Below are 17,312 nucleotides of genomic sequence, written 5' to 3'. Positions count from 1 at the left end.
TGCAGGACAGAAAACTTTGAATCCTGCAATAAAAGATGTGTGAACTGTTTAAATCCATTTATAAGGTCACTGCAAAATCACCCCTTAGCCTCCAACAAACCACCGACTGACCATGTAGCTACAACTTTCATGTGCACGAAGCTGTAAAGTCCCAGAGACCCATTTATTATGCAACAAAGTTGCTAAACAATCCTGCACAGTGGTAGACATCTGATAAATAACAATTACACCGTTTGTGTAAAGACTCGAATTGTGTTGGACCTCAGTCAATCTGACAGACCCGAACAAAAAAAAAAAAAAAAAAAGATACACGTCTCCGGGGTGCGTGCACACGCAACTTCATGCTGTCACTCCCACGCAGCAGCTTTGTGATGAGAAGCATGAACAGAGCAGTGTTGTCCAAAATAACAGACTGAATAGATCGCAGTGTGGCCTAAAATCCAGCAGATTCACACAACACCAGGAAGGTCGTTGCATAACAAACGGTGACACGAATGCACAACACTCGCCTTGCCTTTCACTTTCTGGGTGGTAAACTAACAATTAGAAACAGATTAATGTAAATGACACACAATCTCTCCATACCAACCCCGTAAACATGAAACTTTATACCTGCCCATGTTACACTCTCTTCAATCCGTAGCAAGAATTTCACGCCATTTTCAAATAAGCAACTTCTTAAAAGTGTGTTTTACCCACACTGCTTTATAATTCCATTTATTTCAATGAATTTTCACAGAATGTCACTTCTGAATAAATAAAAAGTGGAAGACAAGAGACAGAATATCACCTGTAACTTAATACAACACTGTTGGAGACTACATTGTGTTGAATCTCGTGTTTACTGCGTCATGTGAGAGATGGTGGTTTGGAAAGCAAAGGTGATGTGGCTTCGTGCGTGATCGAGGTAGGGGTCTGAGAAGGTGTGCGTGTCGCCGGAGAAGTGCCGCCACTGCATGAGCTCAGACATGCTGAGATGCTTCTGTGCCACCCCCCTACGGTCACCTTGACGACCGAGCTGGCACGGCCTGTCAGAGACGAGCTCCTCCTCCTCTACGACATCTGAGAAAGAAGGAAAAAGTGAGCGTCGTGTATGTAACGAGCCTCAGTCTACTCGTGTAATGGTGTCAGCGTGAGGCGTCTGTAGCCTACCGTTGACTGCGCCGTCCATGCTGCAGCCGCAGTTCAGCAGGTCGTGAGTTAAAGACGGCGTGTCCGTCAGGCTGAAAAGATCTCGCAATTCATTGGTGGAGAAACTTGCGTGCTCGGCCGCCTTCCCCAAGTCAACCACAGTGCCTGACAACCCCTGTTTGGACACTTGCCTCTGAAATATACGCTCCTCGATGGTGCCTGAAAGGAAGTAACACAGACACACGCATAAAGCTTCCAATCAATATGGATTTGCTGAATTCTCTGGCTCATTAGGAGTATTTCTGTATTCTTACCTGCAGTGAGAAGACGGTAAATGTGCACGGTCTTCTTCTGTCCATCTCTCCATACTCGAGCCATGGCCTGGACACAACAGAGGCAGAAAAGTTGCCATGGACAACACACACACGGACAATGCCACCTGGTGGATACACATGTACATACACTAGAGTACTTTCACGCTTTCAGATGAATTAATCTATTCTCACAGCCGAAAATGTTCACACTTTTTTTCCAAACAAACCCTGCAGCTGCGAGCATGAAATAACTAATCTAATGTGATCAAATCCAGTGGCTGTACTGCTGTATTACTGAGTCCTATCAGCTGGCCAACAGAAGTTCTACAGAGTTCAACAAGTTAACTGTGAAAGTCCTTTAAAAGTGTGTGTGTGGGCAGATCAAAAATAGTGAAAAAAAAAAGGGAAAGCTGTGACAGACTTTGAAGACACGTTTATGAATGCGTGAGCGTTTCTCACCTGAATGTCATTGGCGGGGTTCCAGTCGATATCGTACAGCACCAGGTGTGAAGCGCCGATGAGATTAAGACCCACCCCGCCAGCTTTAGAGCTCAACAGAAACAGGAAGTTCTGGGAATAGGGACTGTTAAAACCGTCAACCAGTCGCTGTCTCTGGTTTGTGGGAGTGTGGCCGTCGAGTCGACAGAAGGTGTAGCCCGTGTGTACGCACATGTCCTGGAGCATGTCGAGAGTTTGGGTGTAGTTTGACACCAGGACCACCCTGCAGCGACGCACATGATTTTTTAAAATGGGCAGAGGGCCAGAACGTGCTGATAAAAAACAACGCTCATATTAATGCAGACCTCTGTTTCTCACTCATTTACACACCTGTCAGAAGGGCTGATCTGTCTGATAGCACTCAGCAGATCTGAAAGGACCAACAGTTTTCCGGAGTCAGTGGCGCTGAATCCTGCTGAAGAATAGGATTCTGGGAAGAGATTCGCCAAGCCCTCGTATAAGGTATTCTCCACAGATCCACAGTCTGCTTTCTCCTGCAAACAGTAACACAAACAGCTTCATCCGAAATCACCAAACAGAGCCACCAGTCATGATCATTACTTCTTCAAAGGGATGCAGGTTTCTCTTCACCTGCTGGCTTATAAAAACAAACTCTTAAAAAGTGACCTTGACAGTGAGGTGGAGCAGGCCGGGGTGGTTACAGAGCTTCTTCAGCGCAGTGATGCAGGCCAGATGTGTGTGGGTCTGAGTGGAGCCCTGAAGGCAGGCTCTAAAAACGCGGTGGCAGAGGAGGTGTTTGTACAGCTCTTGTTGCAGAGGGGACGGCTCGCAGAACAAGGTCCAGTCGAGACGAGGGGGCAGGTAGCGGTTGATGATCTCCTGCGTCCTCCTCAGGATGAACATGCCAGTGAGGCGGGAGAGTTCAGCTGCTCGCTCCTCTCCCAAAACTCTCTCCTCCTGTTGGCGTTGGCAGAGATGCAAGACCAGAAAAGGCCATTTCAGGACACGAGAGGAGACTATAAGAGAAAGGGAAAAGAAAGAAAGAGGGAATGGCGCTACCTCTGTGCAGGATGGTTGTCTGGAGCGTAGGATCGGTTCCTCGTACACTTTCCGATAAGCAGTGGACGATCCAAGAATCCCCGGGTTAACAAACTCAATAATTGCGTAGAACTCTTGCAGGTCGTTTTGCACCGGAGTTCCTTGAAATCACAAAGACAATGAACTCAAGACAGACACTCCTTAAAGATTTCCAATTTTGTTCAGTCACAAGCAAGAGTGTGCACCTGTGAGTATGACTCTGCGCTCACAGCTGAGGCTGCTGAGAGCCGAGGATGTTTTGATGCTGCTGTTCTTTAATCTGTGACCCTCATCACAGATTAACAGACCAAAATCCACTTTCTGTACCTGGAAAAAAAAAACAAAGAAAACACAGCTGACATGAGCCTGTTTTGTTACAGAAAGGATCGCACTTATCAACACTTATCAAGGAGACAGGAGGTGGATTTACTGTACCTGCTCCAGGCAGCGCAGCAGCATTTCGTAGCTGATCACAAGAACGCTGTGCAGAGGGGACAATATAAAGTGCTCTATCCTGTTGTCCTGAACACAGAAAATGGATTTTATTGATCCTATATCTCTTAAAGTCAGAAAGGTGTTAAATCGAAAAAGGGGCCATGGATCATGGACATAAAAAGAATAAAAACAATGAGTAAAAACACAACAAAAGCAGAGCTGCAAGACTCAAAACAATGGCTTTTAGTACGTTTTACCACAGAGTAAAGGACAGCGAGTTTTCACCATCCATTATAAATTCATGATCCAGTGTCATGAACACAGCAACACTTCTGTTTGACTCATTACTCAGAGTGTGAATGACTTGTAACAGTTCTTAATGAGCTCGAAGGTATTTGTTTGTGTCTTTAGCTTCTATTAGCACTTTCAGTATAAGATAGATTGCCAATGCATGTAATGAAGTGCACTTTGTAACTAAAATTGTCTTGTTGGATAACAAACCAGGCAAAGAATTTCAGATCCACAAGAAACATATATCCTCTTTCTCCAACCTGATCTACGGTGTAGACGCTGATCCTCTCACGGCCCAGCCACTTGTTGAACTCTGCTTTCCAGTTCTGCACAAGGCTGCCAGGTGTAACCACAAGGACACGCTTTGCAACAGGTTTACCACCATAAGGCCCCTGTTTAAGCAACATCCAGGACAGCGCCACACTCTGGAGAGTCTTCCCCAGCCCCATCTCATCAGCCAGGATGGCACCGTGGCGACCCACAGCTCTGAAGCACAAACACATCCGCACGATATCACAGTAGCTGTTGGGCTAAAACTAATGTATTACTTTGGTCTTTATACTGCGTTTGATAAAGTTTGGAGGAGGAGCAGCCCTGTCACCTCAGTCCCATGACACACTCATAGAGGAAGAGCAGACCGTCTCTCTGGTGGGGTCGCAGATGGGTGGTCAGGTGCGGATCAACCACAACATCCACCACAGGAAGCCCTGACTTGTTATTAAGCCACTGGTGGTTGCTGGAAGGGCGAGGCATCACCAGTGCACCTGGGAAAAAAACATGACTTTATCACGGAAACCCCCTGTGCAACGAAATAAAGAGTTTTGGTTTTAGTCTATTTACCTGGAGCTAAGGGATCGTGACGAGGTCTTTGTTTGTTGGTTTGTTCCTCCTCTGGGATAGGTTCTGCTCGGCCAAACATCATCGGTGGGCTGAAGGGTTTGGAGGCCAAGCGGCGGGATGGAGGTGGTGCAGACTTCGTGTGCGGCTCAATTTGCTCAGTTTGGACCTCATGAAAACAACGGCCTTTGGCAAAGTCGTCAGCAGAAATGATCCCCATCACCTCTATCTCTTTCCCACCAATCATCAGAGTCTCTCCCTCAGATAGCGAGGCCAGCTCCGACACCTTGTAGCCACAACCTGTAACACAAACATGCTGTGACATCCTGTATACTGGGGCAAATAATCTAGAAGCCAAAGCAGTGCAGGAACAATGAGCTTTGGCTGCCCACCTTTAATCACAGGGTATTAAAGTCCTTTACTCATATAAGGTTCAACTTAAGCAGAAAATTCATCAGCGTCATTAAAGGACGTCAAACTGCATGTTGAGCCAATTTAAAATCATGATAATGCAATTAAATCCTGGGTCAAACGGTGATGTTGTTCATTAAACATTAAAAGAAACAGCTAAAGTGTGCTTTACCATTACAGTTTAACTAAATAAACTGCTTAGAATGATCTAACTTGCCAGAAAATGCACATATTTGTAGACGCTTTCATCTTGCTTCACAGAACATTTAATACACTGAAGGGGTGCCTCACCCTTTCCAATATCCTTCCCCTCCGTGTCCTTAAGTGTGACTGAGCGTCCTCTTGTAACCAGCACTGCATCTCCCTCCCAGCGCTTATGTTTCTTCTTACTGGCCTTACACCACACCACACTGAAGTAACGCACTCCATCCTGACTGAGGCCCGAATCTGAGCCTGCAGCTCCTGAGAGACGGGCTGACCCTGCAAGGGTCCGAGGGGTTTGAGGAGACCGAGGGGTCAGCCGAGGGCTGCCATTCGCTCCTGCAACACAACAGGACAGAAGACAGTGGCTGAACACACAGGGAAACAGAATGTACTGCGACACAAGTTGAAGAAGCCACCAGGGGTCGCTGTTGCACCAAGTTAGTGTACGTAAGGAGGAGCGCTGCTCATATAAATCCACACAGTGCTTCACTGCCCCCCCCCCACCAAAAAAAACAGCAAAGAACAAAGATGTCTGATATGTACAAGCCAACATTACAAATATAATGCTGATTTGGTTCACCATCACCTGTCATCCTCTACAATATGGATTAAGAAATGACCCACAAGTGATCAAAAAAAAAAACCCAGGAAAAGAAAGATCAGTAGAAATTTTATTTTTTTTCTTAAAGAAATAAGTGACCATGAGGACAATCTGTAAAAGTTACTGACACCTGTACATCAACAATACAATGCAAACAATGGCAAAGTCACATTAAATAGCGATTTAAACTCCACATTTCCCTTTGCTTGTTCACTTTAAACGGGCATCAGTTCAGCAACCGAAGAGAATCTCCGACTTAAAACAACTCACCTTAAATTCACTGATGCTGCTCTCATTAGCAAAACGATGTTAAGGCTTTTTAAAATCTATCTTGTGCAACAATTCGAGTTTATCTAAATGTTTTTACCGTCCTGTCTCTTTGTAGTTAAGTGGAATGCTTCTTTATCTTTTAAAATCTACATTACAAACAGCTTAGTTATGCAAGTGTTTGACAAATGACTCCATCACATCCTCACTCTCCACATGCCTAATATTTTCTTTCCCGATCTGTGGCCAAACTCTCCCAATCATTACACTTCTACACATCATTACAGCCAACGCCGTCGCCAAATGTTTTCCAATAATCTTAAACACTGTTAACCCTACACTAACATTCCTAACGCTACATTTTGGCACGTCATTTGACACAGCTAATACCTCCTCCTTGAATGTGAAAGTCCACACTTTCCCGTTCATCTCTTGTGAGCTTTTAAGTTTAAAGTGTTGTTGCCACTCTGACAGCGGACACGAATAAACAGAAACTTGATGCAACAAAGAGGCACTACGCTTACAAATCAAATGAAACTGCTCTCAAACATGAAGCTGATGAGTGTGACTGCTCATCAGAGACATTTTAAACTGCTCAGAGTCCCTCCCTCTCTCACAGCAGCCACGGATGTGCATGTTCTTTCTTGTTACAGAGGAATTGGCAGTCCATGTCTCAGTCGGGCTGCCTTCAGTTTCTCCACTTTGATCTTAGCTCTCAAAAGTTCCTCCTCCAGAGCCTGCTTCCTCTTCAGCCCCTCTCGCTTCTCCTCCAGATACAGAGCAATCTTTCTGTGATTGGCTAACACCAGCTCCTGTTCCTCTTTGGCCGAGTGCAGAGGACGAAACCTGTCTGACTCATGGTGAGGGTAGATGTTGTTAGGGTAGAAATCGTGGCGTGAGGGCAACGGCGAGATAGAGAGGGGGATGTTAACAGAGGAAGGAGCGGGAGATAAGGATGCTTCGTAATCATGGGTGCTACCCAAGTCCGGCTCCCCTTCTTCCTCCTGCTCTCCATCCAGCCCTTGCCCTGAGTGCGTAGGGAGGATGGGGAGGTCTGGCGGTGGTTTTACATCCTCTTCGGGGTCCAGCTGGACCACCTCATGAGGAATATTTGGGACGGCTACTGAGTAATCCTGGAGTCCTGTCAGAGAGGAGCTGCTTCCAGGATGTTCGATGGGAGAGCTGTGCTTGCTGTATATTAACCTGAAAACGGAAAGGAGATTAAAATAAGTAAATCTAGAGTTCTTAAAAAGCAATTATGTGTCTACAGTTTGTTTATATATGGCATGTGGAGACTCTGTTGGTGATAGTGTATATTAAATAAAGAAATCCAACGATTACATGACAAATCAGTGGACTGACTGGAATGAATGGATCTGCCACATCTTTTTAGTTACAGCCTCAATGGTAACAAAATGTGTCGTCTGCTTCTAAACAACAGATGAAATATTCAGCCTCTGTCTCATCTTTTCTACTTTTCTTCATACGGGTAACTGAATGTTATAAATAAAATCCTCCCATGATCCACCTGACATTGAAAGATAAATCGGTATCAAAAAATTACATTTCGACACAAATGTATCTGGACATAAGAACAAATTTCAACTGAGCAGAGAGGAAATGATGGCAGAACATAAAGTATTTACTAGTTAAGCCTGACGATGCTCAGTAAGTATGTAATCAGATTGAGTTTAAAAACAGAAACAGAAGCCCCTCCTCTTCCTCCTCCTCAATGCGTTGAATCTCAGTTTGGATCTGACGATGTTTGCATGTGTCGTTGAGGTGTAAGTTCCACTGTACCTGCACAGTGCCTGGTCCTTTTCATGGATGGGCACATGGTGAAACAGGTGAGGGATCATCTCCATAATCCTCCTGGTTGGCTCAGAGATGCTCGCTCTGTACTCTGGCTGGGCGTGTCTCCGTTGCATCACTTCCTGTTTCGCTGACTCCTTCAGTCTCTTGTAGAGGGTCCTGAGGCCCTGGGCGGTGCGGTGGGGTCTGTCACCTCCCAAAGCATTATATTGCTCGGCCATAGTGTCCCAGCACTTGTTCTTGTCCACGATGACTGCGTGCTTGTTGGTGTGCTCCTCCAGGATGCGGATGTGAGGACGAACCAGCTTCAACAGGTCCAGCTTCTCAGAAAGGGTGAAGTTGGAGGAGCGAGCTTTACCCACCATGCTGGACAGAAACACAGAGGTGGACGCCATCCTATAGCATAGCGGACTCACACAGACTAAGTCAGGCTTATGGCTGTCACCTCTCTGAAAACAGTCTCAGAGCTATGCCTCTTCACTCTGTCCTGCTGTCTTTTTTTTGTACCTGCTGCTCTCTTCTCTTGGTCCACAGTGACACACTGGTCTAACACTCATACAAGCCCCATTTTCCTTCTCTTATTCTCCAATCAATCATTAGCAATGACTAACAAGTGCATGGATTCACACCCTGCTCCTGGGTTCTCTCACAGCTACGTTGCACAACAAAAACAGGCTGTGCTGCACACAATAAGAATCAGGCTTAACTAGGCCAGCCTCGTTTAGGCCCCCGCCTACCGCGGAGGGCTTTGGATGAATTCCTCTCAGCTTAGGCTGACGTAGCTAAGCCGCTTAAACCCAGCCCGACCTACTTACAGCTCGGTCTCTCTAAACCCCAAACCAAGCACAGCAGCACAGTCACAGTGTGTCTACTACCTCAAATAATATGACAGCAGCTGAGGGGCTGTGCTTTCCAGAGTGATGGGGGAAAACGTTTTTAAACGCTACCTCAGAGGTTATTGGGGGTCAGGGGTCTGTTTTCCTCTTGAGAGCGGCGCTTTGAAATAGCGCTGGCTTAACTAAATGAGCAGAGGAGGTGCGCGGCGCACTGCGCATGCCCGTAAAACAGCACTTCTTTATCCATGTTATGGATCCGATAACCGCCGGCAATCAAACACAGTTCTGCACCACAAACGCCAACTCAAATGTCAAACGCACGTGCTTAGAGCGCGTGCAAAAACCGTACCCAGCCACAGGAAGAGCGCGTGTGCGCTGCGTGTTTTTCTTGAAGGAAAACAGACGCACTAGTTGCTCGTGCCAGAGGAGCTGGCAGCGGTGGCCACTGATCCTGAGCACAGTCCTAATCTGGTTGCGCTAACCCGCAAAGTAATTTGCATAATGCTGGACCTGCTGTCTCTTAGCCTGTCTGGTTCAACGTCCACCCTCAGCGGAACACACTCCCCGTGTGTTTCACTGAAGACGGACTCCAGCGATCATGTGTGTTAAAAAGCTTAACTGACGTACAGTGAGAGGGTAATGTGAAATAATGAAGTGTGAAAGGATAAAAACAAGGCAGCGGTTTGTTTTGATGCTGACAGTCTTTAGGCAGACACCATCTGTCTTTATAAATGCAGCAAAATCAAGAGTCTAAACTCAGTTTGTCTTAGCTGAGAAAAAAATATCTTACAGCCCAAATAACAGACATGTGAACAAGAGACAGCAGTGAGCAAAGAGTCCAGGAAGTGTCCAGAGAAGGTCCTTAAACGTACCACACTCCTTCTGTTTGATTAACTTTAAGGCACAGTAATGTGTGAAAGACAATCTGTTTGTCACAAAGCATTATTTTATACCTTTCCTTGGTTATTATTTCAAGGTGGAACACATGAGTTTCCTAAATAATATTTCACAAATGTACAAATCCATTATTATTTTCATATACTGTTATAGAAAGAAGTAAACAGACTGGTCTATAGATAACTTTGGAATTTGCACACATATAGCCAAGTGCATATCAGAACGTCAATCATTAACTTAAACAAATATTTCTAAACTAAATCAGTAACCAAAACAGCTAACAATGCTAACAGCTAAAAGCTAAATCATCCACAGACGGGATCCACTGCATGTAGCTTCCGGCTCGCCGAGCAGGCAAAGTCTGCACACAATTTGAATGGCATATTAGCTGGAGCATATTCCAGATGTCCAGCTCATATCCAGCTACACAAGCAGCATATACGCACACTTTGATGTTATGGTTGATACAAACACAACGAGGCAGAGATGAGTCGCCTCTTTTCTTGCATTAGTGAATGACCAGAAAAAAGCAGTATGAAGCAGAGAATTGGAGGAGGAGGTGGTTGTGTCAGGAATGGAGGAAATTCTAAGAATAAAGTTTGAATATTAGAAATAAACTCCTCTGGTTTATCAAATCAAGCTTGGAGGGGCGACGGCGTACATATCTGCCCTTAAATCTGTTTATTACTGGATATTTCAGCTCGCAGGAATGTGGTCACATCTTCCAAGTCTGTGTGGTTTCTCCTCCAGAACAGACGCAATTTTCAGAAAAATCTCTCTAATGTACTGATGGTTAAAACTCTGTTGTGTTTATGTGCTAAAAGAGAAGAAATTTGCTCGTTACTAAAACCTTCATTCAAGTAAAAAACTACATCACCTCATTTATTTATTATGTAGACATTCAGTAAGCCTATGCTGGCTCCTTTTAATATTAGTGATACCAATTTAATCTTTAAATGTCAAGTTTTTCTTTAAACTGAAAGCCAACTTTATGCTCATTATTTCAACTTCATTCTCCACGAGTTGAATTCACGCTGGAAACGGGAGGAAAAGAAGAAAATAAACAAACTTCTTTTATGTTTTTTTTTCTTTATGTGGGCCTAATACTCCATCAGAGACCACCATCGGGTTAATGCAGACTTTTTTAAGGTGAGACGGATATGTGAAAAGGACTACCGACTCTCCTTAATGTTTCATTCTAGGCTCTACATCGACCAGCAAAGGATAGCTACTCATAGTTGCTCTCCGTGGCACATTTATCTTGTCAACAGTTAATAACACACTAAAGGAACAGGGATGAGGAAGATCCCACTGTTTAAAATAATTTTATATCATATTAATATTCTTATCTGTATTACAACATATTTTCTTTGCCAACAAATTCTACATATTCATACTCATATAATTATTTTCCCCAGATTAACTCCAGTCTTTATACACTCCATGAGGATGTAAGTTACAGTACATGGTGTTGATGCTTGTACTGTTGCATCATGGGAGGAAAATATAAGATCTTGAGAGTGAACAAAAATAAGCTTTTGTGGAACAGAAACACTGCATCACTGATACTTTTCCATCACTGACCTTTCCAGCATCAGGATGACATTACAAGTATCCATACAGTATAAATATGACTGATGCCTCGTGGATATGCAAATCTATGCTCGTCTATATCAACTGTCTTACCTGCTGGAGTGTTGTCTTCTCCACAGTCTCCTGATCCAGGGCTTTGATATTGTGTCTCTGCCTCATTTTCCTTACTCTCGGTTGCATTAAGAACACGAGCCAGTGCCCTGGACAAAGCTGGAGCAGTGTGGCTAGCTGTGGGCTGCACATTACATCCTGTTTCACTCACAAGTGGTGGTGAAAGAATTCGCTGGACCTGCAAGACAGGGGAAAGGAGAATTCACGATGTTTGAAAAATACACTAAATGACAAACAAAGATATCTGCCCTTAGGAAAAATGTTGAAACTTGCCTTATGCAGTGCACTGCCTAGACCAGGTTTAGGGGCCAGAGGCTTTGATTCAGCCACAGAAAATGAAGAAGATGCTCCTGGTGGCACAAATCGCGGCTTTTTCACTGCATTACCCGAAAGCTGACTGGGAGCTCCTGAGCGCCTCATTCTTCATGTGGCAACAGGAAATAAAAAGTTCTGAAAACAGAGAACAATGAATATCTACACAATAACACTAACAACAACTAAGTTTTACTTAGCAAATTAGAGTTGAATATTTATCCGAGAAACATGTAAGAAGAAGAGAAGAAATATCAAACTTCCATCTTCATTCACTAATCATTTAGTAAAGTGAGTAAATGTATCTGGTTAAAGTTACACTGATGGTTTCTTCTCAGTGTTTGAGCAGTAGTAAGTTTGTGTTGATTAAACCATCACATCTTCTCCAAACCCCTTTAAAGACCTTTCAGTTTTCTGTCTAATGAAAAACTAGTTGAGAAAATTGCCTCACCATCACTTTGACTAATTGAAACTTCACAAATACAAGTCAAATATTGTTTATTTTTACCACACTCCGTGTACTGTAGCTAAACTGTAAACTTAAACTACCAAGTTGTGGCACATTTGTGATGGACGTTTAGCATTTTCTCAACACATCCAACATATTAAATCAGGCAACGTGAACCATATTATAACGAAAACTTCCACAGAAACACAACTAATTCGACCCTAGCTTTCTTAAACACTTGTTTTACTGACCATGTGGTCACATCGTTGCCTTCTACTCTTTTATAAATCACATCCATGACACTCTAGATAGCTACAAACTACCAACGTATAATGTAAAGCAGCTAGTTAGCTACAGTAACCTGCTTAATAGCTGTGACAGGTTAGCAAACTAGCTAACACCCTTTATTGTTGCTAATACCATCGATACAGCCTACCTTCGGCTGTAATGTCATGTTGTTAAACATGTTATATCCACCAATACAAGCTAAACGTTTTATAAAAACATGTAGGATCATTAACCTGAAAAACTTCACAACAAATTTCTCGTTGTCTGTTCCGATTCTCCCGCTGAATGACATAAATAATCTGATTGGTTGAACACCGGTAAGAGGCGTGGCTTAAAACGGACGGGGTGTGCTTGATTTTAACGTCATTACAGTTAACTCGTTAAACCCGTAGATAGATATACCTATGGCTGCTTTAATTTGAAGAAAAGCGGAAACGCCAGAGACATAAATCCAGCTCAACTGGTACCTCTTCCCCTGCTAACCTCACTCCACTCCTTATCCGGTATCAAGAGAGTAGGAAAGTTTTTCGAAAATGCACATTTTGGTGAGACAGTTTACTAAAAAATTAAGTCCTCTGGCCTGTTGTCTTGCAAAACATTTGTGCTGTTAAACATTTTCTTTGTATTACTTAATACACCCATAGACTATATATTTCTGGACACACTCCTGTCTGCACAACACAGCATTGTTGTGTTTCTATCAACTGCTATGACACATTTTACTTTTTAAAACTAACTGTATCAGAGTCATGCAGTCTACTTAAAAACATTCATGAGGTAAAGTGTCATTCTTTGTATAGTAGTTTGAATTAGACACACAAAGTCCATTTTGTTTGAATGTATGGCATATTTAAATGAAAATGAATTTGCAATAGGCTATAGTGCTTTTACACTGCAGCTACTTTTAGGTCTTCCTGTGCTGAATTCAACCCAGCAGATTATAAAGGGACTGGTATGATGAGTTTGGGCGTTTGGGGTGATTTTTGATTCTTGTGCTCATGCGTTTTTGTGCCATCTGATGTTGTGTGCTTTGTAATCCAATCAGGGAGGGAGAGAGTGTAATCCTCGTTAATCCCACATCCAGAGACAGACAGAAAAAAACCTCAGATACGGATGGTCATTAAAGAGAGACAGAAACAGCAATGATCTGCGAAGGCTATGTCACAACACAGTTTTAGCAGTTAGGCAGTAAGTGTGACTCCCTGCTTCAGAGTTTGTCTGTTTTGAGTATTTCTTTTGCTGTAATTCTGTCTGTCTCTCTGATCTGATCCCATCTGACAGCTGCCTGGCTGTATCCTGAACCCTTGTTGTCAGGGATACCTCTCCATAGAGACACCCTTCCAAAGGTAGGGGAGGGCTTTGCACGAGAGGAGACCCTCACCTTGATGAAAAGGGAGAGGATGAAGAAGGAGTTACCGTAGCAGAGGTGGGGAGGTTACCTGTGGAGGACATACTGGAGTCAAAACCTACAGAAGGAAAGAAGAAGGAAGAACTGAAGCTGAATGAAGTGAAAGTTGGCTCTTCAGGTAGTAATGTACTTGTCAGAGAGGAAACAAATGAATGAAAAACACCTTTACAGCATTGCTTGAAATTTCTCCACTCAACCTCTCCCATGTGTTGTAAAAACCTGTCTAATCGTTGCAATTTTAGCATGGGCTATGATCTGGAGAGGTTTGTCGGCTATGTGAACGAAGGTCTGCTATGCTGTGTGTGTCGAGACGTGCTGGAGCGCCCCCTCCAGGCACCCTGCGAACACGCCTACTGCGGCGCCTGCATCAGCAGCTGGCTGCTCCATCACCACTCATGTCCTGAGGACAGACTGCCACTGGATGTGAGCACTCTCAAACCCCTCTACAGGTCCGTGTCCGTCTCTGCAGCTGGGTGTCTGATCATTACAAATGCACCGCACTTATCTGACGCTGAGAGTTTCTGCCTTTGTATGTTTGATGACAGGTACATGCGTAATGACCTGAACCGTCTGCAGATCCGCTGTGTGAATGCAGGGCAGGGATGTGAGGTGGTCTGCTCCCTTGAGAGCCTGCACACGCATGAAGATGAGTGCGAGTTTGCCTTTGTATCCTGCTCTAACACAGGTACGAAAGCAACTCAACGACCGATAGATCACACACCGGCTTACGCTGTTTTATTTATTTTTATAATAGTGATTTTAAATCCAGTTGTCGTCCTCGTGAATGTGTACGATACAAAAGTAACGTGACACCTTTGCATGGGTGAGCAACAGGTGGCTCATCTGTTGTCATGGCTACCCTACAAACATGTACACCTATGGGCTTTGGGACTGAAAGCAACCAAGAGACCTCACACAGAGCGCACTCAGGGTCCATCATTCTTTGATGAGCGATTTATAGGCCTGAATTTATATTCAACGATGTGTTTTTGTGCTGATCGTGCGACTGTGACGTGTCATTGGCAGGTGGAGAATACATATGTTACCACTGTGGTAGGTATAGTGATAAAGTGTGAACATGCAGTGTGTTTGTTTTGCAGTGTTGAGCAGTACAGTCACTAACTACTTCTGGTTTTTCTGCTGCTTTCAGATTGCTGTGATCTGTGTGAGCGTCACTGATTCTGGGGAAACTTGAGGGATAATAAGAGCAGTGGGGAATAAAGAAACAAATATGTATTTTCATTTTTAAGGCTGAAGAAGCCTTTTTTGAAGGTAAAGCAGAAGAAATGTTGTGCTTTTACCAAAGTTTATGGGAATCATTTAACCCCGTTTTGAAATAGTCGCCTACAAAGAAAACAAATGTTTTCAGCGGGTGACGATGAGATGTTTCTTAAACGTCAAAATCTTTTGTTCATCTCTGAAAGACTCGCCTTCTTTTGGATGGTCATGTTTTCCCTGAATTTGCCCCTGTCCTCTTGCTAATGAACAGAATTAGCTTTGAGATCTTCCATCAGGGTTGTTTTGCACAACTTTTCCAGTCAATTGTTGCACTTTCCCAAGATTTTCTTTCCAAACTAGCACATTCAATTTCATTATGAGCATTTAATAATAAAAAAAATCTCAGTTTCGATACATTTTCACTCACAAAAAAAGAAGAAAGCGGTAGCCAATCGTTATGTGACACATTTATTACATTTTAAAATGGTTACATAATGTGAGGGAGCTGAAAGAAAGAAGAATTAATTAAGTGTCTTCACATTAATTAGGTGTCATTTTATAGTTGAATGACACTTTCTGCCTCTTCGTACACCGTTGTCAGTGGGAATCGTGTTTTTAGTTAAAAGCCAAGGACTCAAACTAAAGTGAAATGACTGTAAATCTGGTACATACATAGAAAAGTAAGCTGGTTGTTTCATGTGAGGTTTGTGTGACTCTTTGCTCTCAGGCTGTCCCGTGCGGGTGGAGAGGCGAGGTCTGGAAGCTCACCTTTCAGAGTGCAACTTCCGCAGCAGAGAGTGCCCCAACGGCTGTGGCCACGCTCCCCACTCCATCGACCAATCGCAACATAACTGTGTAGCAGAGCTGCGCACAGAGGTGGAGATGCTGAGGTAAGAAAACTTCTCCTGAGCTCACATTGGTTTTTCTGAACTTTAGGGCTCATTCTTTGACATTCTTTGACCACAGGGCAGAGATGCTGTGCAAGGTGGAGGAGGTGAGACGAGAGATGGAGTCTCGGCTGGATTCTCAGAGGAGACACATGGTGCAGAAAGAGTCGCAGCTGAAGAACGAGGTGGAGGAGCTCAAGGTGAACTATCAGTCCCTCTCAACAGCTATTAACTTCAAGAACATCAACTATAGGAGTAGCACTGAAGTACACTTTTAATTCCATTTGGTAAGAATGTTTACAGCACGTTTATGCATCGAGTGACTTATCGATATGTCCTAACAAACTTAAATCACCCAGCAGAAAATGTTGAAGAGCTCTCCGGAGTAATATAAGAGTAAAATACTACTTTTAAAGCTCACATTTACGCTCACCCTCATCTTTGACTTTAAGCTTTTATCAACAGATGAAAGTTTGCTTGTTTCCTTACAAATGTGATTTAAAGTTTTTTTCTTCTTCTTCAATGTTTGATTGAAGTGCTTCTTGTAGGAGCTGAATGATTACATCACAACTTTCCCTCACACAGAAAAGCATTTGATGCGTCGGCTCACTCAAGGTCATCTCTGTGCAGGGTCAGCTGTCGCGTGTGATCTGCGACATGCGCGCCCTGTTAGGAGCCGAGCGCCTGAGGAGACAGGAGCTGGCGGAGGCAGAGCTGGAGAAGAGAGAACTGCTGGAGCTCCTCAGAGACCTGCAGCCCACCATGAGTCGGCATCCTGCTGAGCAGCCAGCCAGGGACAAGCATCAGGAGGACCAGCGGTTGCCTGGCTGGGACCTGCACATCGAATCAACAAGATGCCCGCAGAGAGAGGCCTCTTTACATGCCTCTAGTCTGTCGCTGCACTCAGGTACTCATGCTGCAGGTCCACCTGCATCACCTCAGCTGGGAGAGGGAGTGCGCAAGGGAAGCACTCGGAGTCTGACTCTGGACTGCATCAAGAAGAAGAGCCGGGAGGTGACCGTCATCTGAATGCCCTGGAGCTGAAAATAAGCCGATCTATAGCAAATTAAATCTTTATTCTTTTTGAATGTTTTAGCAGCAAATTTGAACAAAGCTTTAGAGATTAAATTACGCTCTTTTTTGGCCGAAGATTTGATAAATGATCAAAGTCATTTGTGTGCTTTTGAATGAATCTTGTACTATGCTTTAACAGTGGACCTATTCACTTCCCCAGATGAAAAAACAGGCTAATGTGAAAGCCTTAGCTTTTCACATTAGTTTTGGTGACTAATGCTCAGCACACTATTAACTATTTCTTCAAAAAGATCATTGAAACGCTTCTCTGGCTTTTATGTTCATTTTTCCATTAAAAGGAGTTTTTTCATGACCCGGGGAACAGATTGTTCCTTGTTCTGTCATTGTTGAACAATTGATGTGAGTTTTTTTTCTTTTTTTTGTTACATATAAATTGTTGA

At 43.8% G+C, this 17,312-nt stretch overlaps 3 protein-coding genes across 4 annotated transcripts; 1 reads left to right on the top strand and 2 right to left on the bottom strand.

Annotated features, from left to right (window-relative positions):
• Positions 1-623: 623 nt before the first annotated feature.
• rad54b (RAD54 homolog B) lies at positions 624-11,715 on the bottom strand. Of its 2 annotated transcripts, XM_072394322.1 has the most exons (15): positions 11,550-11,715; positions 11,259-11,454; positions 5,247-5,495; positions 4,548-4,844; positions 4,309-4,471; positions 3,968-4,193; positions 3,417-3,503; positions 3,188-3,308; positions 2,964-3,103; positions 2,571-2,861; positions 2,274-2,437; positions 1,905-2,166; positions 1,446-1,512; positions 1,153-1,350; positions 624-1,062 (listed from the first exon to the last, which is right to left on the bottom strand). In XM_072394322.1, the coding sequence occupies exons 1-15, from the start codon at positions 11,694-11,696 to the stop codon at positions 842-844; spliced, it is 2,829 nt and encodes a 942-aa protein (XP_072250423.1). In that variant the 5' UTR covers positions 11,697-11,715; the 3' UTR covers positions 624-841. The 2 variants fall into 2 exon arrangements, with proteins under 2 accessions (XP_072250423.1, XP_072250422.1); XM_072394321.1 differs by lacking the exon at positions 11,550-11,715 and having other exon boundaries at positions 11,259-11,450.
• Positions 5,835-9,218, bottom strand: LOC140316475 (fibrinogen silencer-binding protein). Its single transcript, XM_072394323.1, has 2 exons — positions 7,828-9,218; positions 5,835-7,230 (listed from the first exon to the last, which is right to left on the bottom strand). Exons 1-2 carry the CDS (start codon positions 8,232-8,234, stop codon positions 6,675-6,677), a joined length of 963 nt encoding a protein of 320 aa, XP_072250424.1. The 5' UTR covers positions 8,235-9,218; the 3' UTR covers positions 5,835-6,674.
• Positions 11,716-13,528: 1,813 nt separating the features above from the next.
• rnf41l (ring finger protein 41, like) lies at positions 13,529-17,252 on the top strand. Its single transcript, XM_072394320.1, has 6 exons — positions 13,529-13,850; positions 13,975-14,181; positions 14,278-14,417; positions 15,678-15,840; positions 15,917-16,037; positions 16,468-17,252. The coding sequence occupies exons 2-6, from the start codon at positions 13,976-13,978 to the stop codon at positions 16,864-16,866; spliced, it is 1,029 nt and encodes a 342-aa protein (XP_072250421.1). The 5' UTR covers positions 13,529-13,850; position 13,975; the 3' UTR covers positions 16,867-17,252.
• The last annotated feature ends 60 nt before the right edge of the window (positions 17,253-17,312 follow it).

Source organism: Leuresthes tenuis, unplaced genomic scaffold (genome assembly GCF_036924035.1).
Source record: "Leuresthes tenuis unplaced genomic scaffold, fLeuTen1.0.hap1 SCAF_10, whole genome shotgun sequence".
NCBI classification, from domain to species: Eukaryota; Metazoa; Chordata; class Actinopteri; order Atheriniformes; family Atherinopsidae; genus Leuresthes; species Leuresthes tenuis.
The sequence above is the reverse complement of the archived record's forward strand: the minus strand, read 5'-3'. Positions and strand labels throughout refer to the sequence as shown.